Source organism: Anolis sagrei, chromosome 12 (assembly GCF_037176765.1).
Source record: "Anolis sagrei isolate rAnoSag1 chromosome 12, rAnoSag1.mat, whole genome shotgun sequence".
NCBI lineage: Eukaryota > Metazoa > Chordata > Lepidosauria > Squamata > Dactyloidae > Anolis > Anolis sagrei.
Genome location: NC_090032.1, coordinates 14,285,464 through 14,309,123, shown reverse-complemented (window position 1 = coordinate 14,309,123; position 23,660 = coordinate 14,285,464). Strand labels below are relative to the sequence as shown.

The 23,660-nt window shown below is 42.4% G+C and overlaps 2 protein-coding genes across 3 annotated transcripts in view; one reads left to right on the top strand and one right to left on the bottom strand.

Moving 5' to 3' along the window:
- CNIH2 (cornichon family AMPA receptor auxiliary protein 2) overlaps positions 1-4,816 on the top strand; it is a 121,961-nt gene extending 117,145 nt beyond the window's left edge. Inside the window, exon 5 of one of the 2 annotated variants that reach the window (XM_067472461.1) lies at positions 4,555-4,816. In XM_067472461.1, the coding sequence (XP_067328562.1) occupies positions 4,555-4,642 (88 nt within the window). In that variant the 3' untranslated portion in view covers positions 4,643-4,816. The remainder of the gene's footprint in view (positions 1-4,554) is intronic. The other variant, XM_067472460.1, reaches the window with a different exon arrangement.
- YIF1A (Yip1 interacting factor homolog A, membrane trafficking protein) lies at positions 1,768-23,080 on the bottom strand. The gene is made up of 8 exons (XM_060758306.2): positions 22,969-23,080; positions 19,847-20,067; positions 18,387-18,491; positions 16,675-16,753; positions 13,598-13,655; positions 10,631-10,786; positions 6,393-6,486; positions 1,768-2,500 (listed from the first exon to the last, which is right to left on the bottom strand). The coding sequence occupies exons 1-8, from the start codon at positions 22,997-22,999 to the stop codon at positions 2,351-2,353; spliced, it is 894 nt and encodes a 297-aa protein (XP_060614289.2). The 5' UTR covers positions 23,000-23,080; the 3' UTR covers positions 1,768-2,350.
- Between the last annotated feature and the right edge of the window lie 580 nt (positions 23,081-23,660).

Genomic DNA, 23,660 nt, shown 5'->3' with positions numbered 1-23,660 from the left:
CCCCTGGGGTCTCTTCCAACTCTATGATTCTATAATAATAATAATAATAATAATAATATTTATCATGTCAGAAGCAAATTGAGAATACAGTTATAATTATAGTTATAATAATATAATTATATTATTATGTTATAACTATAATATTTTATTATATATATAATATTGTATATTATTATTATTATTATTATTATTATTATTATTATTATTATTATTGGGATTCACAAGTTGAGAACCACTGTCCTAAGCCCAGCTCAGTACTGGTCCAAAGCTTTCCTGAGTCCTTTCAAAGAGTCTACTGCCACCTACTGGTGACAATGAGTATAGCTGTAAAATAAACAATCACGCTTCCTTACAGATTCAACTTAAGAACAACCCTACAAAACTGATCTTTGTGTTGTCGAAGGCTTTCATGGCTGGGATCACTGGGTTGCTGTTAGTTTCCCAGGCTGTCTGGCCGTGTTCCTGAAGCATTCTCTCCTGACGTTTCACCCACATCTATGGCAGGCATCCTCAAAGGTTGCGAGGTCTGTTGGAAACTAGGAAAATGGAGTTTATATATCTGTGGAATAATGTCCACAGTGGAAGAAAGAACTCTAGTCTATTTGAGGCAAGTGTGAATGTTGCAATTCACCAGCTTGATTTGGATTGAATGGCCTCACAGCTTTAAAGCCTGGCTGGTTGCTGCCTGGGGGAATCCTTTGTTGGAAGGTGTTAGCTGGCCCTGATTGTTTACGCCAGGGGTCCTCAAACTAAGGCCTGAGGGCTGAATACGGACTTCCAAGGTCATTTAGCCGGCCTTCGCTCAGGGTCAACCTAAGTCTGAAATGACTTGAAAGCACACAACAACAACAATCCTATCTCATCAGCCAAAAGCAGGCCCACAATTTGGTGTGATTTCGTTCATTTGTTTTTAAGGTACTCTCTCTCTATATATATATATATATAGAGAGAGAGAGAGAGAGATTAGGCCTGGTCGATCCATGGTTGTAAATGGTTCTAAAGTACTTGCAAAACTAAAGTTCTGGTGGTGAAAATTTCAGAACTCTAACAAAACTTTCAAATTTTAATTATTATTTCATTATTGGTGATTTTTATGATAGAACCAATTAGGAACTGCCATTTATAATGACATTTTGAGAGTTTTGTTAGAGTTCTGAAATTTTCACCACCAGAACTTTAGTTTTGTAAGTACTATAAAATGCTTTGTGCATAATGAGTACCTTAAAAACAAAAGAACCAATGAACAAAATCACACCAAATTGTGGGTCTGCTTTTGGCTGATGAGATAGGATTGTTGTTGTTGTTGTTTGCTTTCGAGTCATTTCAGACTTAGGTTGACCCTGAGCGAGGGCTGGGTAGAATCATAGAATCAAAGAGTTGGAAGAGACCTCATGGGCCATTATTTCATTATTGGTGATTTTTATGATAGAACCAATTAGGAACTGCCATTTATAATGACATTTTGAGAGTTTTGTTAGAGTTCTGAAATTTTCACCACCAGAACTTTAGTTTTGTAAGTACTTTAGAACCATGGATTGACCAGGCCATATATATATTATATAATATATATATATATATATATATATATATATACACACATACATATATAATATACATACATACATACTCTCTCTCTCTCTCTCTCTCTCTCTCTCTCTATATATATATATATATATATATATATAAATTTATGTATGTGTAGTTTGGGAATATATATGACTTTGGGAATGGCACAGGAGACATTAGAAAGAGCCATTTGTGCACATGGAGATTTGTCAGGTTTTTTTTAATCATGGAGAGGAATTTGGGAAGCGGAATCTCTAATAAGACTCTGTTGTGCGACAGTGACCCAAGTAAGAATGAGTTGTGAACCAGAGACTGTAAAGTCCTTTTGCACAAGGCTTTGCTGCTCGAAACTAGAGATGCGAAGGCCTGAAAACAACCCAGGCCCTCACATCTCAATTCAAAACAAAGGCCGGATCCAATCTGTTTTCCTAGGTGAGTTGGTGGTGCTTTGGGAGGAAGCAAAGAGATGGAGAAAGGATGCTGATCCAGGGGACAAAAGATGAAATTATACTCATAATTTTCCGCACTCGCTGTTCCTATCAGTCCTGAGTAAAAAGGAGTGTGAATGGAAATGAAACAGACCTAGAATCTTGCCTTTGGGCCAGTACAGAGCCTGGATATGGTAGACTTTGCTTCCCTTTTCCCTGACTCCACATCTCTCCTCCTAGAGTGTCCTTCTGATTGTTTTCCTGGCGAGGAGGAGTCCCATCCAAGCTGCACTTGTCCCCAATGGCCGCAGGGCAGTCCCATAGTCCCAAAGTTCAGCACCTGACTCCGTCGGGTTTCAATGCACCAGCTGCACCGTCAGCCAATAGAGGATCAGGGGCTGGAACGCTGCAGCCGCGAGCGTGACGTACATCTGGGCCCGTCCGCTGGGTCGGCTTAGCCCTTCTTGCACCATGGAAGGCAGGATCTTCATCCGCAAGGAACGAACCTGAGAAAGGTCATTACAAGGTTGAGAAGGAGGCCGATCCCTGTGTCATTTCCCCTAAGGAGGCACTGGACTACAACTTCCAACACTTACGCCAGTGGTTCTCAACCTGGGGGTCGGGACCACTGAGGGCGTCGCGAGGGGGTGTCAGAGGGGTCACCAAAGACCATCAGAAAGCACAGTATTTTCTGCTGGTCATGGGGGTTCTGTGTGGGATGTTTGGCCCACTTCTATCATTGGTGTGTTTCAGAATGCTCTCTGATTGTAGGTGAACTAGTAATCCCAGCAACAACAACTTCCAAATGTTAAGGTCTATTTTTCTCAAACTCCACCAGTGTTCACATTTGGACATATATAGTATTCATGCCAAGTTTGGCCCAGATCAATAATAATATTATTTTTTTTTGTCGTGTCAGGAGTGACTCCTGTTGTGAGAGAATTGGCCGTCTGCAAGGACGTTGCCCAGTGGACGGCTGGATGATTTTGATGTTTTTATCATCCTTGTGGGAGGCTTCTCTCATGTCCCCGCATGAGGAGCTGGAGCTGATAGATGGAGCTCATCCGCCTCTCCCTGGATCCGAACTTGCGACCTGTCAGTCTTCAGTCCTGCCGGCACAGGGATTTAACCCACTGCGCCACTGGGGGCTCCATAATAATAATAATAATAATAATCTATAATAATAATAATAATAATAATAAACCTTTATTTATACCCCGCTAACATCTCCTGAAGGACTCGGTGTGGCTTACAAGAGGCCGAGGCCCAACACATCAATAAAACAACAGCATAACAAAATACAACAATAAATAAACTCATAAAACAAGCAATAAACATTAAAACAATAGCAATAAACATTAGACAATATGGCACATTTAAAACTTAAGGCCGGGCAAGATGTAATGATTAAAAATTTTAAAATGCTGGGCATGACAGGTGAAATGGATAGGTTTTTGGAGATAAGTGCGGTGTGCAGACAATCTTAAATCTCTAGTAAAGTGCATTTGGGACATGATGCTTAGAGTTTCCTATTCTGGGAAGGCAACACTGGAACAACCACGTCTTCAACCTCTTCCTAAAGACTGCCAATGTTGGGGCTTGTCTAATGTCCTTGGGGAGAGAGTTCCAGAGTCGGGGGGCCACCACGGAGAAGGCCCTGTCCCTCGTCCCCACCAATCGCGCTTGCGACACAGGTGGAATCGTGAACAAGGCCTCTCCAGATGATCGGAGAGATTGTGTGGGTTCATATATGAAGATGTGGTCACGCAGGTAGGCGAGTCCCAAACCGTTTAGGGCTTTGTAGGTAAGCACCTGCACCAGTTAACAACCTGGCCGCCGCCCGTTGGACCAGTTGGAATTTCCGGGCCGTTTTCAAGGGCAGCCCCACATAGAGCGCATTACAGTAGTCCAATCTGGAGGTGACTAAGGCATGGACAACCCCGGCCAGATCATTGTTTGAGTCCACAGTGCTCTCTGGATGTAGGTGAACTACAACTCCAGAACTCAAGGTCAATGCCCACCAAACCCTTCCAGTATTTTCTGTTGGTTGTGGGAGTTCTCTGTGCCAAGTTTGGTTCAATTCCATTGTTGGTGGAGTTCAGAATACTCTTTGATTGTAAGTGAACTATAAATCCCAGCAACTGCAACTCCCAAATGACAAAGTCATTGGGTGTATTTGGGTGTATTGGGCGACTTCTCCCATCATCACCAGTTACATGACCATTGGTCACTCGCCATGTGACTTGAGGATTATGGGGGCATTTGCCCAAGACCTTTGGAAGGCGTCAAGTTAGAGAGTGCTGTTTCTTCAAATTTCATTTCTGGACCAAAATGGTTCCAAATTTGGTCCGGTGAATGAAAATACACCCTGCAGATCAGATATTTACATTATGATTCCTAACAGTAGCAAAATTACAGTTATGAAGTAGCAACGAACATAATTTTATGGTTGGGGGTCACCACAACATGAGGAACTGTATTAAGGGGTCGCAACATGAGTAAGGTTGAGAATCACTGCTCTACACAGATGACACCCAACTCTACTACTCTTTTCCACCAGATTCCAAGGGAGCCCCTTGGATACTGGACCAGTGCCTGGCTGCTGTGGTGACCTGGATGAGGAAGAACAAGCTAAGGATCAATCCTGACAAGACAGAGGTCCTCGAGGTCAGTTGCTCAGCTGACCGGGGTATTGGGTGGCAACCTGTGCTGGATGAAGTTGCACTCCCCTTGAAATCACAGATCCGCAGTTTGGGGTCCTCCTGGACTCAGCGCTGACACTCGATGCGCAGGTGTCGGCGGTAGCCGGGAGGGCCTTCGCACAACTAAAACTTGTGCGCCAATTGCAACCTTACCTCGTGAAGTCTGACTTGACCATGGTGGTCCATGCCTAAGTTACCTCTAGACTGGACTACTGTAATGCTTTCTACGTGGGGCTACCCTTGAAGACGGCCCGAAAATTACAACTTGTCCAACGTTCGGCAGCCAGATTAATAACTGGGGCGACTTATAGGGAGTGGTCAACCCCCCTGTTTAAGGAGCTCCATTGGCTGCCATTTATTTTCTGGTCCCAATTCAAGGTGCAGGTTATCACCTACAAAGCCCTAAACGGTTTGGGACCCGCCTACCTTTGTGACCGTATCTCCTGCCATGAACCATCTCGAGCCCTCCGATCTTCCGGGGAGGCCCTTCTCTCACCCCTGCCAGTCTCTCAAGTGAGTACAAGGGAGAGAGGCTTTTCTGCTGTGGCTCCCCAACTCTGGAACTCACTGCCTGGAGAAATTAGGAAAGCCCCTTCCCTAGAAATCTTCAAAAAGGACCTTAAAACCTGGCCTTTGATGAGTAGGTATATAATCCCACATGATCACTCAGCCTCAAAGTTCTGTCATTGGAGTATATGTCCCCCCTCATGGGAAAGCTTGATTCCACAACTCCCACAAAAATGAGCCCTCCTCCATAAATTACCTGCTCCCCTCTTTTATCTCGCACGAGTTTTTAATTAGTTTTAATCAGTTTGTCCTTTTAATCACTACATGTAGCCTGCCCATTATTATTGTGCCTGTGCATATTTTTTATATTGTTATATATTCATATGTTTTATGTAACTATGATGTTATTGTTTATTGTTCGCGGTTTCAGTTTGTCTTTTTGGTTTTTCTTTATTGTAATTGTCATTTGGGCTTGGCCTCATGTAAGCCACTCTGAGTCCCCATTGGGGAGATGGTGGCAGGGTAATAAAGATTATTATTATTATTATTATTATTATTACTATTATTATTATTATTATCATAGAATCAAAGAGTTGAAAGAGACCTCATGGGCCATCCAGTCCAACCCCCTGCCAAGAAGCAGAAATATTGCATTCAGATCACCCCTGACAGATGGCCATCCAGCCTCTGCTTGGCCATCTGTCAGGAGTGATCTGAATGCAATATCTTCTTCTTCTTCTTCTTATTATTATTATTATTATTCCCCTTGCCTACATGCTTAACGACAATGGGTGCCCTAGTCCAGCGGTTCCCAAATATTTCTCTTCGATCTTCCGGAGAGGCTCTTCTTTCGTTCCCGCCCGCATCGCAAGTGCGACTTGCGGGGACGAGAGAGAGAGCCTTCTCTGTGGTGGCCCCCTGGCTCTGGAACTTACTTAGTTTCCAACAGACCTCAAATCCTCTAAGGATGCCTGCCATAGATGTGAACGAAACGTCAGGAGAGAATGCTTCAGGAACATGGCCAGAAAGCTCACAGCAACCCAGTGATTCTGGCCATGAAAGCATACTTTTTAAGCATACTTAGTAGCATACTTTTAAAAAAATTCCCAGAAATGGGGGAAAGTTACCCTTTAAAATGTAATAACAACTGCTAATTTAGAGGCCAATTCCATCACGTGAAAGGACTCACCATGAAATACATCAGGGCACAAGAGGCCCAGGCCCAGGCAATATAATAGCCGTTGCTGCCGAAGATCAAGCCGCCCATCACAGCAAGGATCATCCTGGAAAATAGAAAGGACAAACGTCCACATGGTGTTAGAGAAGATTTTGTCATTTGGGAGTTGTAGTTGCTGGGATTTATAGTTCACCTACAATCAAAGAGCATTCTGAACTCCATCAATGATAGAATTGAACCAAACTTGGCACACAGGACTCCCCTGACCAACAGAAAACACTAGAAGGGTTTGGTGGGCATTGACCTTGAGTTTGGGAGTTGTAGTTCACCTACATTCAGAGAGCACTGTGGAGTCAAACAATAATGGATCTGGACCAAACTTGGCACGAATATTCCATATGCCTAAATATGAGCACTGATGGAGTTTGGGGGAAATAGACCTTGACATTTGTGAGTTGTAGTTACTGGGATTTATAGTTCACCTACAATCAGAGCATTCTGAACCCTACCAACGACAGAACTGGGGCAAACTTCCCACACAGAACTCCCATGACCATCAGAAAATACTTAAGGCCATCCAGTCTAACTCCCTTCACCAGGGCAAGAAAACGTAATCAAAGCCCTCCTGACAAAGAGCCATCCAGCCATAGATATAGATAGATATATACTGTTTACTGTTGTATTGTTATGCTGTTGTTTTATTGAGGGCCTTGGCCTTTGTAAGCCACACCGAGTCCTTCGGGAGATGTTAGCGGGGTAATAATAATAATAATAATAATAATAATAATAATAATATCATTCTCACACACACAGATACAGTATCATAGATTTGTAAGGGACCCCTAAAGAAGGACAATTCTATGTTGCATGTTCCAGAGTAGGCAAACCAGACAATCTCCAAATCAACACTGACAAAGAAACAGCAAGAAATACTGTTTACCCACAAGCATCAAGAAATTATATATATTAGAAACTAACACTTTCTAATTACTTTATTTTCCAGATCAACACACTGGGCCACAGCAACGCATGGCAGGGGACAGCTAGATTATTATATGCCACCCTTCTCACCCTGAAGGAGACTCAGAGCGGCTTACAAGGTATATATTACATACAATATATTCTATTATTAGCATAGTACAATATCAGCATTAAACGTTGCTATATTTTGCTGGTTTTGACCTATAAAGCTCTATACGGTTCTGGCCCAGCTTACTTGTCCGAACGCATCTGCCTCTACGTCCCACCTCGCAACTTAAGATCATCCGGGGAGGCCCTGCTCTCGCTCCCACCAACATCGCAAATGTGGCTGGCGGGGACGAGAGACAGGGCCTTCTCGGCTGTAGCCCCCCGCCTGTGGAATTGGCTTCCAAATGAAATACGATTGACTCCATCCCTCCTGGCGTTCAGGAAAAAATTAAAATCTTAGTTTTGGGAACAGGCTTTCGGACAATAAACATAAAGAAGCACTTTGACTGGAAATGGATTGGCAAGACGATATGTATCAGGATATGGTTTTATTGTTCTATCAGTGGGCTTGTGGACTGCGTATTGTTTTAATGACTGTTACGATAATTTGGTTAATTAATTGCTATTGTTTTAACTGTATGTATTTATGGTTTTATACTATGTTATTGATCGTGGCATTGAATTGTTGCCTTTGGTTACCCGCTCTGAGCCCCCCCCCCCCCCCCCAGGGAGTTGAGAAGAGCGGGGTAAAAATGCTATAAATAAATAATATTGCACCACACCACTATATCGTAATATTATTAGTAAAAAATTCCAAAAAAAAGTTTAAGAAAAAATTAAAGTATTATTTGTTTAGGCTTTACTGATTGGGAATTATAATTGGATGAAACTGAAGCCAAATTGTTAATGTTGATGAAACCAGCGGCAAGAATTATTTCTGTAAACCTCAGAAAAAGGAGGAGAAGGCTAAAGAAAAAAGAGACGTGGATGAATTATTTTTTTGTTAAAGAAAAACACTGGGAAATCTATAAAAAAGACTGATTGGGTTCTTTTTTATGACTATGAAAAAAAATAGAAAAAAGAAGGAAAAAAGAAGAGGTAAATAATAACGAAACAAAAAATAAGAAGATCCTGAGATTAGAATGGAAGTCATTTTATTTTATTTATTTTTCTTGTTTTTTTATATCTGGGTTTTGGTTTTTTTTGCATTTTTGTTTTTATGTATTTTTTTTCTTTTCTCTCCTGATTGTATTTTCTACTTTTCTATCTTCTTCTTGAATATTTCCCCTCTTTCTATGTAGTTATGTTAGAAATTGATTAATAAAAAATTATTCAAAAAAATATAAATAAATAATACTGCACCACACCACTATATCGTAATATTATTAGTAATATTACATCTATATAAATAAAAATATAATGTTCGTTTGTGGGGTTAACAGAACTCAGAAACCACTGGACGAATTGACACCAAATTTGGACACAAGACACCTAACAATACAATGTATGTCCTTCACTCAAAAAAAAATTGATTTTGTCATTTGGGAGTTGTAGTTGCTGGGATTTATAGTACACCTACAATCACAGAGTATTCTGAACCCCACCAATTATAGAATTGGGCCAAACCATCCACACAGAACCTCCATGTGGGCCACAGCAATGTGTGGCAGGGGACGGCGAGTGTAATATAAATATTATTATTTATTATTATATTGCATGACAATATATTACTAGAGAGTGGCATTTTCTGTACTATACCAGAGACTAATACCATATTTGTGCTAATTAACTAAAGCTATTTCTCTATTTCCTGGAAACTCTTATAGGGACCAACAACTAGGAATTCATGGACCGGCACCAGTCTCTGGACCATTCCTTCGAGAAGCCCTGGTTTCGAGAGTGAACACTATTTTCAGCGTTAGCCCAAAGGCAGAAATGCTGAAAACTGCAAACACAAATGTGGGGCCAAGTGTTCAGTTAGTAATCTACAAGTGAAATACGAGAAATGCAATCGCATTTCCATCTATGAACCACGCAACCTCTTCGATCATAGAATCATAGAATTGGAAGAGACCTCATGGGCCATCCAGTCCAACCCCATTCTGCCAAGAAGCAGGAATATTGCATTCAAATCACCCCTGACAGATGGCCATCCAGCCCCTGTTTAAAAGCTTCCAAAGAAGGAGCCTCCACCACACTCCAGGGCAGAGAGTTCCACTGCTGAACGGCTCTCACAGTCAGGAAGTTCTTCCTCGTGTTCAGATGGAATCTCCTCTCTCGTAGTTTGAAGCCATTGTTCCATTGCATCCTAGTCTCCAGGGAAGCAGAAAACAAGCTTGCTCCCTCCTCCCTGTGGCTTCCTCTCACATATTTATACATGGCTATCATATCTTCCGGAGAGGTCCTTCTCTCGCTCCTGCCTTCATCGCAAGCACGACTTGTGGGGAGGAGAGAGAGGGCCTTCTCTGTAGTGGCCCCTTGGCTCTGGAATTCGCTCCCCAGAGGTATTAGGTAATTCTCCACCCTGGAAATCTTTAGGAGGAGCCTGAAAACTTGGCTGTTCCAGCAAAATCCAGCATAGTGATCTTGTTTGCTGTTTAATCTTCTTGTGTATCAAATAATAATAAAAATTAACATTAGCAAAAGTATTAGCAAACTACAAGAGAGGAGATTCCATCTGAACATGAGGAAAAACTTCCTGACTGTGAGAGCCGTTCAGCAGTGGAACTCTCTGCCCCGGAGTGTGGTGGAGGCTCCTTCTTTGGAAGCTTTTAAACAGAGGCTGGATGGCCATCTGTTGGGGGTGATTCGAATGCAATATTCCTGCTTCTTGGCAGAATGGGGTTGGACTGGATGGCCCAGGAGGCCTCTTCCAACTCTTTGATTCTATGAATCTATATTTGAGAATATGTGGAAGTCATTTATTTGCGTCAGGTGTCAACGTAACAGCAAATTCAAACCATTAAATGACCCAGAAAAGATTGTGGATGATGAATTAAGAAATATATTACAATCATTATATGTAATGGATGAAACCGGAACAAGCAGAAGTAATAGACCTAACAGATATTTATTTTCATGAATGATGTGGGGGGGGGGGGGGGGGGGGGTGTTAGATCTGGGAATAGTTGATGTAACATGTTGTTTTGTAAGATAATAAAGAGAGACAAAATAGATTATGAAAATTAAATAAAATATTTTTGTGCAGTGATATTAAGATTCTTGTTAACAATTTAAGTATACACCATGTTAAATGTAGCTTTCCAAGCGCCGGGACTTACCCGACGTATTTGTAGCCACAGTAAGCCAGCAAGTCGAATGTGCTGAGGTCGCTCTGAACGGTGGCCAAGTAGAGGCCCAGGAGGAGCGCAAGGACTTCAATGACCACCCACACAAAGGCAGTGCTGGCGCACATCCCAAGGACCTCCGGAGAGAACCTGGAAGGAGAAACCATTACTCTCACAACAAGCACATTATTGGATGCATTTCTTTATTACTGGGCCCGGTCCTGGTCAGGGTCTTCATTAATGACTTAGATGGTTAGAAGGCATGATCATCAAGTTTGCAGACGACACCAAATTGAGAGGGAGAGCCAATACTCCAGAGGACAGGAGCAGGATTCAAAACGATCTTGACAGATTAGAGAGATGAATGGCCAAAACTAACACAATGAAGTTCAACAGTGACAAATGCAAGATACTCCACTTTGGCAGGAAAAACGAAATGAAAGATACAGAATGGGGGACAATGCCTGGCTCGAGAGAAGTACGTGTGAAAAAGATCTTGGAGTCCTCGTGGACAACAAGTTAAACATGAGCCAACAATGTGATGTGGCAGCAAAAAAGCCAATGGGAATTTGGCCTGCATCAATAGGAGCAGAGTGTCTAGATCTAGGGAAGTAATGCTACCCCTCTATTCCGCTTTGGTTAGGCCACACCTGGAATATTGTGTCCAATTCTGGGCACCACAATTCAAGAGAGATATTGACAAGCCAGAATGTGTCCAGAGGACACATGATCAAGGGTCTGGAGAACAAGCCCTATGAGGAGCGGCTTAAGGAGCTGGGCATGTTTAGCCTGAAGAAGAGAAGGCTGAGAGGAGATATGATAGCCATGTATAAATATGTGAGAGGAAGCCACAGGGAGGAGGGAGCAAGCTTGTTTTCTGCTTCCCTGGAGACCAGGACACAAAACAATGGCTTCAAACTACAAGAGAGGAGATTCCATCTGAACATGAGGAAGAACTTCCTGACTGTGAGAGCCGTTCAGCAGTGGAACTCTCTGCCTAGGAGTGTGGTGGAGGCTCCTTCTTTGGAAGCTTTTAAACAGAGGTTGGATGGCCATCTGTCAGGGGTGATTTGAATGCAATATTCCTGCTTCTTGGCAGAATGGGGTTGGACTGGATGGCCCATGAGGTCTCTTCCAACTCTTTGATTCTATGATGATGATGATGATGATGATTATTATTATTATTGTAAAAACTCAGCTGTAGAACCAAGCTTTCGTGACAGGGCAATAAGGCAGCGATAAGAAACTATAACAGACCAATTTAGATTTGACACAGATGACCAATGGTGGTTTTAAATGGGGTATTTTAATATTTTGGTAAATGTTTTTAATGTTTATGCATACTTATATCATTTCTTGTCCTGGCATTGAATGTTTGCCGTATATATGCTGTGCTGAGTCCCCTTCGGGGTGAGAAGGGTGGAATATAAATGTCTTAAATAAATAAATAAATAAATACTGTATATAGTCGAGTATAAGCCGACCCAAATATAAGCCGAGGCACCAAATTTTACACACACAAAAACAAAACAAAGAAACTGGGAAAACGTATTGACTCGAGTATAAGCTGAGGGTGGGAAATGCAGGAGCTACTGGTAAATTTCAAAATAAAAATAGATACAATACAATTACATTAATTGAGGCATCAGTAGGTTAAATGTTTTGAATATTTACATAAAACTATAATTTAAGATAAGACTGTGTGTGCAGGTACAACTGTACCAGGAGCTCCAATTTTGTTTGCTTTGCATTGAATGTTTGTTGTAGTCCTAAGTTTCAGGGACTCTGCAGATACATGGCTTCTTTTGGCTGCAATCATAGGGCAAGCCACCTGTCAATTATAGTTAGGTTCCCTGGTCCTGCCCCCTTTTTGGGTTTTTGGAGGGAATAGGAGCCATTTTGGGTTCAGTCCACACAGAGAAGCTTTTCATGCAGGACATAATACCAAGAGCTCCTGTAGAAAGCTTCGTCTTCTATGGCTTGGCCGGGGATATATACAGTCTACGGCTTGGCCGGGAGATATACAGCCTTACAGCTTGGCCGGGGAGAAAAGGCCCCATAGCTTGGCTGAGGATTATACAGCCTTACAGCTCCTTTTCCCCTGGAAGTCTACAAAGCTCTGCTTGGTAAGGGTCACTCGCGGAAGCCAGAAGCAGTTGGTACCGGGTGCAGGGGCTCCACGCCAACAGGGGCAAAGACAGACTGCCCAGATTAGAAGTTAAGGATTTTCCTATTAGCTAAAATACAGTTATGAAGATAGTGCCTGTTCCCTGTGGACAAGATTGAGAGAGAGCCAACAGACTGTTAAGAAAGCCTTAAAGTACCTGTTTGTTTTCAATAATAAAGAACTTTGTTGAACCTTTAAGCAATCTAAAGACTCTGTTTTAAGGAAATCCAAAGGCCTTTAATCTGAGGCAGCCCCGGCGTCCCGTTGGGCACACAGAATTTATGTCCTGTCTACAGTCTTATGCACGGGTTTAACTCTGATTAAACCATTATTCTAACCTTCTTCAATGTAAATGTGCTTGCAAATAAAAATAGAGTAAAATAATAAATGTACTAATAAGAATAATAATAGAGTAAAATAAAATCTAAGCTTATACTCGAGTATATACAGTATGTTTATATCATGAGGAAAAGATGTCTCCTCTAAAGTTTTATCACCAATCCCAGGTTGCACAACAAGCCACATTTTTCAAAATCCAACTCTCACAGGGAGAGAAAGTGGGGTGCAATCTTCTGATCAGGGGCTCAGACAGCAAAACAAACACCACAGGGGTGTTAACCTTTCCCTTTGCTATGCAGAGCTAAATAAATGTCCCACTAAGGCTCCTTCAAGGCTTGATGGATCTGGACCCTTCATTGTTACTTGAAATAGGGGAATTTCTTGCCCCAAAACATTCTCTCCATATGAATACTCGTATTTGCCAACAATATGTGGGTGAATGCTCAGGCTCTTACCTCTTCTGTAGACCAAGGGCCATCCCAGCCAATAGAATATAGGTGATAAAGGCCATACCTGAAGGGGAATTAAAAAATAGATACACTCTTTTGAAGGCCCAAAGAAAATCAAGTGTCACATTATTATTATTTTATTATTATTATTATTATTTGCTGCATTTATTAACCGCCGCTCTCAGCCCTGAGGCGACTCGCGGCGGTGTACACTATACAAAAAAGACAGTTTACAATGAGCCAACATGACAAAAACTAACATATCACTACTACACAGACATCTAATTACACTAAAATAATCCGCTTCGTCTTATCGTAGAATCATAATCCGTCCCGTAGTCATATTCCATTCCAGTTGTCATTTCCAGTTACTGTAGCACTTAATTAAATGCCTTCTCGAATAGCCATGTCTTCAGGCTCTTCCGGAAGGACATAAGGGAGGGCGCCTGTCTGATGTCAGCAGGGAGGGTGTTCCACAGCCGGGGAGCCACCACCGAGAAGGCCCTCTCCCTCGTCCCCGCCAGACGTGCCTGTGAGGCAGGCGGGCTCGAGAGAAGGGCCTCCCCAGACGATCTCAAGGTCCTCGTGGGCTCATAGGCCGAGATGCGGTCCGAAAGGTATTTTGGGCCGGAACCGTTTAGGGCTTTGTAGGATAACACCAGCACCTTAAATTGGGCCCGGTAGCAGATCGGCAGCCAGTGGAGCTGGAACAGCAAGGGCGTTGTATGCTCCCTGCGTCCTGCTCCAGTTAGTAACATGGCTGCCGCACGCTGGACTAGCTGAAGCTTCCGGGCCGTCTTCAAGGGCAGCCCCACGTAGAGAGCGTTGCAGTAGTCAAGGCGGGATGTGACCAGAGCGTGTACCACCGTGGCCAAGTCAGACTTCCCAAGTACATTCTTACTTCTCCCATACCTTTCCAAACCCAAACAAAACAGAACTGAAGCTTTCCAGCTATATCACAACTCCTATCAGCTGTATTCATGATGGCTAATGATGAGGAACGTGGGAGTTGTAGTACAGAATCTGGAGGGCCACATGAAATGACATGGCGAGATGGATTCAGCCTACAAGCTGTGGGGTTTTCCTTTGAAGCCCATATCCATGTTTTTATTTGCTTTTGTTTTCTGTGTTTCTTACACTTTGTGGCGCTGTGACTAAGTGTCTGCCCAGAAAATGACAACCCCCCCCCCAAAAAAAACAAAAACCATAGAATATCTTCGAAGAAAAAGGTTGTCAGTGGCATCGGCAACACAGCAAGGCAGGAAAAGATCAATCACGGCCACCTTAGGCTATAAACTACTTTATTTTACAGCTATATACATTAGAAGCTACTTAACAGCACATCGTAAACTTGCTTCTTTACCATCCAATCGAAACATTGCGAACACATTGTTATCAGTACTAGTCAACACCTCTTACATTCCAGAGTGAAGTATGACGTATAACGCATGCACAACGGTGAGTCCATTTGTTCTATACACTTGATTTATGACCTCTCTAGGAATGCCGTTCCCTCCATGGTTCAGTTAACTCTTTCCACACAGGAATACATTACACTCGGCACATAGCGACTGCATTTTAAACATACATACATACTTTGAAATCTACATTATAAATTGCAAACAGCTTCAACAATTCCCCTTAACATCAAGTCTGGTTGTGTCCGACTCTGGGAGTTTGTGCTCATCTCCATTTCAAAACTGAAGAACCGGCGTTGTTCGTAGACGCCTCCAAGGTCATGTGGCCGGCATGACTGCATGGAGCGCTGTTACCTTGTCGCAGAAGCGGTACCTATTGAGCTACTCATATTTGCATGTTTTCGAACTACTACATTGGCAGAAGCTGAAGCTAACAGCGGGAGTTCGGATGGTGGCGCAGTGGGCTAAACCGCTGAGCTGCTGTACTTGCTGATCCAAAGGTTGCAGGTTTGAATCTGGGGAGCAGTGTGAGCTCCCAGTGTTAGCCCCAGCTTCTGCCAACCTAGCAGTTTGAAAACATGCAACTGTGAGTAGAACAATAGGTACCGCTCTGGCGCGAAGGTAACGGCGCTCCATGTAGTCATGCCGACCACATGACCTTGGAGGTGCCTACGGACAATGCCAGCTCTCTGGCTTAGAAATGGAAATGAGCACCAACCTCCAGAGTCAGACATGACTGGACTTAATGTTAGGGAAAAACCTTTACCTTTACTATTTATTATCTGTGTACAGATGACAATGGACTCCAAAACTCTGGATTTGTTATGTAATATATTATATCTTCAAAGAAACATATAATGTCTTCAAAGATATCTACACAAATAAAAATGTAATGTTCGTTTGTGGGATTAACAGAACTCAAAAACCACTGGACGAATTGACACCAAATTTGGACACAAGACACCTAACAATCCAATGTATGTCCTTCACTCAAAAAAATTGATTTTGTCATTTGGGAGTTGTAGTTGCTGGGATTTTTAGTTCACCTACAATCAAAGAACATTCTGAACCCCACCAACAATGGAATTGAACCAAACTTTGCCCACAGTTCTCCCATGACCAGCAGAAAATATTGGAAGGGTTTGGTGGGCAGTGTCCTTTGGTTTTGGAGTTGTAGTTCCCCTACATCCAGAGATCACTGTGGACTCAAACAATGATGGCTCTGGACCAAACTCTATAAGAATACTCAATATGCTCAAATGTGAACACTGTTGGAGTTTGGGGAAAATAGAATCTTGACATTTGGGAGTTGTAGTTGCTGGGATTTATAGTTCACCTACAATCACAGAGCATTCTGAACCCCACCAATGATAGAATTGGGCCAAACCTCCCACACACAACCCCCATGTGGGCCACAGCAACGCGTGGCAGGGGACGGCTAGTATTATATAATATTACACACACACACATACACAGTATAAAACATATACACACACATACATATTGCAATATATATATTATATTATCTTCAAAGAAACCATATAAAACCTTCAAAGATTATAAACATTATATATACACACACACATATATAAAATATATTGCAATATTTATTATAATAAACTATATTATATTTTATTATATTATGTATAATATCTTCATACTCACTGGGAATATAGAGGTCAGGCGCATTGACATCCTGCCTGGGAGTGAGAGGCACGTCGCGATGGTAGCGGACCTCCCAGTTCTGAAAGAAGACCACCACATTTGTGGGTAGATTATCAGAGACCTCCTGCCTGGTAATTAAGTGCTGGGAAAGTTGGCGCAAGGGGCAAGGCCTTCAAGACAAAGGGGCTGCATCTACACTGTAGAAACAATACAGTTTGATACCATTTGCTCTGCTATTGCTCAAAGCTATGGAATCATGGCACTATTTGGTAGAAAAGGCTAAAAGCCTTGTAAATCCTTTCTAGGGGCTCACCAGTTCTTCTCTTTTGCCATAGATAGGGCAGAGAGAATAATAATAATAATAATAATAATAATAATAATAATAATGCCATCAATGCCAATCAAATGCCAATGCCATCAAAGCCAGAACTGAAAAGTTGACAACAGATCCCAAGTGTAGACTCTGCAAGGAAGCAGATGAAACAATAGATCCCATCCTCAGCTGCTGCAAGAAGATCACGCAGATAGACTACAAGCAGAGGCACAACACCATTGCTCAGGTGATTTATTGGAACTTGTGCCACAAACACCATCTGCCTGCGACAAAGAACTGGTGGGATCACAAGCCAGAAAGAGTTACAGAAAACGAACACACCAAACTCATCTGGGTCTTCCGGATTCAGATAGATAGAGTTTTGGAGCATAATACTCCCGACCTCACAATCGTGTTAAAAAACAAAGTATGGATCGTCGATGTCGCAATCCCAGGTGACAGCAGGATTGCAGAGAAACAACTGGAAAAGCACAGGGCCTTCTCGGTGGTGGTCCCTTGGCTCTGGAACTCCCTCCTGATGGAGATTAGATCTGCCCCTTCCCTCCTGACTTTTAGAAAGCTGATAAAAACATGGCTTTGGGATACTGCATTTGCAGAATGGTGACTGAGTCAATAACTGCTGACCACACAGGCGGATGGCAATGAATTTATGATTTATTCTGACGAACTGACCTTTCGTAAGTTGTATAACTGGATTTTAATTTTGTACTATTGTATTATGATGCTTACTGTGGTTTATCTTATTGTATTTTAACCCTCTGCTGTTAGCCGGCCTGAGTCCCTCTTCGGAGGTCGAGAAGACCGGGTTACAAAAGCTCGAAATAAATAAATAAATAAATAAATAAATAATATGAGGATTTAAAGATCCAACTGCAAAGACTCTGGCACAAGCCAGTCAAGGTGGTCACAGTGGTGATCGGCACACTGGGTGCAGTGCCTAAAAACCTTGGCCTGCACTTAAACACAATCGGCACTGACAAGATTATCATCTGCCAGCTGCAAAAGATCACCTTACTGGGATCTGCACGCATTATTCCCCGATACATCACACAGTCCTCGACACTTTGGAAGTGTCCAACTTGTGATCCAATACAACAACCAGCAGAGTGTCTGCTGTGGACTCATCTTGTTGTGTTTCAAATAATAATTATAATTATTATAATTATTATTATTCAATAATAATATAATAATTCAACAGCCAGCAGAGTGTCTGTGGACTCGTCTTGTTGTGTTTCAAATAATAATAATAATAATAATAATAATAATAATAATAATACATGAGCAATATTAATAGGGGTCAGACCGCATTTGCAACAGTAGGCCTCTCCATTCTCCAAAACACAAGAACCTCATACCAAGACATAAAATGCCTCTATACCTGATGCATGTAAGGGAAAACCAGAAGAGCCAGCTTCTTCATCACGTATGTGGTGTCCACCGCAAAGAAGTACTTCAAGTTGTTGATCGACATGAACCGGTGGATCTGATGGAAGCAAGAACCAAAGACAGCGCTGAAGTATTCATTCCTCCTTATGTGCTTGCATATCAATATACTAGCTGTACCCACCACGCATTGCTGTGGCCAGCCTTCCCTCCCTCTTTCTCTCCTTCTTTCCCTCCTTCCTTCGCTCCCTCTTTCCTTCCTTCATTCCCTTTCCTTCTTTCCTTCTCTCCTTCCTTCCTTCTCTATCTCTTTCCTTCCCCCCCCTTTTCCTTTTCCTTTCTTTTTCTCCTTAGTTTTTTGCTTCCACCCTTCCTTCTCTTTCCTTCCCTCCTTCTCTTCTTCCTTCACTCCCTCTTTCCTTCCTTCCCTTTTTTATCTTTCCTTCTCTCCTTCCTTCTCTATCTCTTTCCTTCCCTCCCCCCTTTTCCTTTTCCTTTCTTTTTCTCCTTAGTTTTTTGTTTCCACCCTTCCTTCTCTTTCCTTCCCTCCCTCTTTCTCTTCTTCCTTCACTCCCTCTTTCCTTCCTTCCCTTTTTTATCTTTCCTTCTCTCCTTCCTTCCTTCTCTATCTCTTTCCTTCCCTCCCCCCTTTTCCATTTCCTTTCTTTTTCTCCTTTCTTCCTTGCTTTTTGCTTCCACCCTTCCTTCTCTTTCTTTCTTTTTCCTTCCCTTCCTCTTTCTCTTCTTCCTTCACTCCCTCTTTCCTTCCTTCCCTTTTTTATCTTTCCTTCTCTCCTTCCTTCCTTCTCTATCTCCTTCCCTCCCCCTTTTCCTTTCTCTTTCTCTCCTTTCTTCCTTCTGTATCTCTTTCCTTCCTTCCTTAGCTTTTTGCTTCCACCCTTCCTTCTCTTTCCTTCTTTCCTTCCCTCCTTCTTTCTCTTCTTCCTTCACTCCCTTTTTTATCTTTCCTTCTTGCCTTCCTTCTTTCTCTACCGCTTTCCTTCCTCCCTTTCCCCCCCTTCCTTCCTCATTCTCTCCTTTTTTCCTTCTCTACCACTTTCCTTCCTTCCTTCGCTTTGCGTCCATGCTTCCTCCTCACTTTCCTTCCTTCTTTCTTTCCCTCCCTCCCTCCCTCCCTCCCTCTTTCTCCCTTCCTTCCTTCCTTCCTTCCTTCCTTCCTTCCTTCCTTCCTTCCTTCCTCAATATGCCCAAATGTGGACACTGGTGGAGTTTGGGGAAAATAGAATCTTGACATTTGGGAGTTGTAGTTGCTGGGATGTATAGTTCACCTACAATCACAGAGTATTCTGAACACCACCAACGATAGAATTGGGCCAAACCTCCCACACAGAACCCCCATGACCACCAGAGTGGGCCACAGCAACGCGTGACAGGAGATGGCTAGTATAAGAAAAATAATAATATTGGAATGGAAGAAATACAGTTGGGACTCACCTCCTTGTGCATGATATCTTTGCCTTGAGATGCAATGCTGGTGCCGTAGGCCATTGCAACGTTGGCCACGGGGTCTGCAAATATCTGGTTGAAGCCCATGTCAATCCCCGGGGCGGGGTATCCCGTCTGCGGTAGGCCATAGGCTGAACTGGTGTCGTCAAACAGCTGGGGGGCATCCGGGCTCTGCGGCATCGGAGGGGCCCTCGTCCTGTGTTTGGAACCTGCAGAAGGAGGAACAACAAAGAGGGTTGTATCCGCTTCTCAGTTTGCATCTAAAGAGAAAAGTGGGTCACAAGGCTCCCAAAGTGACCCATTTAAGGTGAAATCAGCTGTCAAACACGGATGTGTTATTGCCCCAACTTTATTTTCCATCTTCATCGCTATGATATAGTTTTAAATTCTCTGTGTTATTGTCTATATGTGAGTTATATTAACTGTACTGTTTTAATTACTTGCTGTTTTGTTTTTACTGATGTGTTGTTGGGCTTGGGCTCATGTAAGCCGCCTGAGTTCCCTTGACATCATCATTATTATTATTATTATTATTATTATTATTATTATACTTTATCTTGTTGATGAGAAGCTTTCCCCCAAAGTTTAAATCATCTATCGGACAGATGGCAAGCTATTTAACCTCAGCAGACCGAAAGCCAAAACCAAGGTCACAACATCTGCTATATAACTCCAATATGCCGATGATAATATAGTCTGTGCACATTCAGAAGAAGACCTACAAGCCACTCCAAACACATTTGCAAAAGCATACAAGCTCTTATTGAACACTGAGAAAACCAACCGCCTCACCCCCTACCAACCCCCGAGATCATTCCGTTCAGACGATCAGAATCTCCTTAAAGTTCCCAAATTTAGAAACTTTCACCTGATGTCTACTAGGTGTTGATCTTTCACGGTGGTGGCTCCTTACCTGTGGAATGCCTTGCAAGCGGAAACATGAGCTCTCCGAGATGTACTATCTTTTCGTACAGCTTGTAAAACTTATTTATTTAGGCTGGCATTTGAATCTTGCTGATTGAAATTTTTCTTTGATTTTAAATGTAATGTATCACATATGTATATTGTAAACCGCTCCGAGCCTTTGGGGAGTGGCGGTAGATAAAATTGATAAATAAATAAATAAATAAATAATTCAATTATTATATTGTACTATATTATTATACATATATATATATATATCACACATTAACAGTATTATATTATTAGTATTCTATAATATACTGTACTACTGTATATCAGAAGTTGTAATATATATATATATTATATTATAACATTATAGATATATATATAACACATTAACAGTACTATATTATTAGTATTCTATAATATACTGTACTATATCATAAGTTGCAATATATATATATATATATTATAACATTATAGATATATATATATAACACATTAACAGTACTATATTATTAGTATTCTATCATATACTGTACTATATCATAAGTTGTAATATATATTATATTACAACATTTTATATATATATATATATATATAAAACACATTAACAGTATTATATGATTAGTATTCTATAATATACTGTACTATATCATAAGTTGTATATATTATAACATTATAGATATTAACAGCATTATATATACTGTACTATATCATAATGTGTCCAGAGGAGGGCGACTCAAATGATCAAGGGTCTGGAGAATAAGCCCTATGAGGAGCGGCTTAAGGAGCTGGGCATGTTTAGCCTGAAGAAGAGAAGGCTGAGAGGAGATATGATAGCCATGTGTAAATATGTGAGAGGAAGCCACAGGGAGGAGGGAGCAAGCTTGTTTTCTGCTTCCCTGGAGACTAGGACGCGGAACAATGGCTTCAAACTACAAGAAAGGAGATTCCATCTGAACATGAGGAAGAACTTCCTGACTGTGAGAGCTGTTCAGCAGTGGAACTCTCTGCCCCGGAGTGGTAGAGACTCCTTCCCTGGAAGCTTTTAAGCAGAGGCTGGATGGCCATCTGTCAGGGGTGATTTGAATGCAATATTCCTGCTTCTTGGCAGGGGGTTGGACTGGATGGCCCATGAGGTCTCTTCCAACTATTTGATTCTATGATTCTATATATAACACATTAACAGTACTATATTAGTATTCTATAATATACTGTACTATATCATAAGTTGTAATATATATATTATATTATAACATTATAGATATATATATAACGGGCCCAAGCTACCTATCCGAACGTATCTCCGCCTATGAACCCACCAGGACTCTAAGATCTTCTAGGGAGGCCCTGCTCTCGATCCTGCTTGCATCGCAAGCACGGCTGGCGGGGACGAGGGACAGGGCCTTCTCTGTGGTGGCCCCTTGGCTGTGGAGCACCCTTCCCATGGACATTAGATCAGCTCCTATGTTAATGGTGTTTTGAAGAAAACTAAAAACCTGGCTGTTTGAACAGGCATTCGGATAAACACTGCAATGAATACGATGAATATAGGAACGGAATTATGGACGACTTGGATCACAATTCTAGTTACGAGACGTTAATGTGTTGTTATTGATGTGTCATTACTTTGTATACTATGCTGCTAATGGTTTTTAAATTGTATGTTGTTATGATTGACTTTCTGCTCTTGTTGTGAACCGCGTTGAGTCGCCTACGGGCTGAGAAACTGCGGTATACAAGCAAAGTAAATAAATAAAATAAATAAATTAACAGCATTATATTATTAGTATTCTATAATATACTGTACTATATCATAAGTTGTAATATATATGTTATATTATAACATTATATAACTATATAAATATAATATTAGCTGGGACTACAGCTCCCAGAATTCCTGTCCACTGAACAAGTTGGCTTCTGGGGACCAAAAGATTGAGCTAACTCAAGGCCAAACTGCAGCACTCCTCCTTTGGGGCCTCCAGGAGTTTTGGACTTCATCTCCCAGAATTCCTGGCAGTTGGTCAGAGCGGCAGGGGCTTCTGGGAGTTGAAGTCCGCAACACCTGGAGGCGCTGAGGCTGGGGCCTGCTGGCCTACGACAGCCCTCCTCGGCCTTGGCTGGCTGGCTTGGGCCCTCTGGGGCCTGTCTACCTCGGGGGCGAACCCTCTGCCGGTCCCCTCGCCCCTCGCCCGGCCTACCTGGGCCTCCATAGCCGGGAGGGTAAGCCATGTTTCCGCCCGCTTCCAAACTCCGAGCAACTCCACAGCCGCGTCCGAGCCACGTCCTCAGAGCCTAGTTAGCCCCGCCCCACGCCTCCCATTGGCTCCCTCCGTGCAAGCCTTTCTGCGGATTGGCAGGGAACCTATCCATCTCTCGCAGCTGTTCCAAAGGGGCGGGGCTTAGAAGCGAGCGCCGACCTAGGGCGCATGCGTGGGGAGAAGTTGACTTACTTTACCTGTTCTTGTGATTGATGAGTTTTGAAAGGTAAAGCGATGGTTCCCAATCACCTGGAAGGACCAGAGCCTTCCTTAAGAGTCTCTTCCAACTTTGGGATTGTACGATGGTGTAAAGAATAACTTGTCAATGATCAAGGGTCTGGAGAACAAGCCCTATGAGGAGCGGCTTAAGGAACTGGGCATGTTTAGCCTGAAGAAGAGAAGGCTGAGAGGAGATATGATAGGTAAAGGTAAAGGTAGTCCCCTGACAAGCCCTATGAGGAGCGGCTTAAGGAGCTGGGCATGTTTAACCTGAAGTAGAGAAGGCTGAGAGGAGATACGATAGTAAAGGTAAAGGTAGTCCCCTGACAAGCCCTATGAGGAGCGGCTTAAGGAGCTGGGCATGTTTAACCTGAAGTAGAGAAGGCTGAGAGGAGATACGATAGTAAAGGTAA

Bases quoted from the DNA above. Each gene is read 5' to 3' on its own strand.
- YIF1A (XM_060758306.2), bottom strand. From the start codon at position 22,999: ATGGCTTACCCTCCCGGCTATGGAGGCCCAG. The intron at 20,068-22,968 runs GTAGGCCGGGCG...CTCCTTCTGCAG, and splicing joins TCCCGGCTATGGAGGCCCAG to GTTCCAAACACAGGACGAGG. The intron at 10,787-13,597 runs GTAAGAGCCTGA...TTCTCCTTCCAG, and splicing joins GCCCTTGGTCTACAGAAGAG to GTTCTCTCCGGAGGTCCTTG.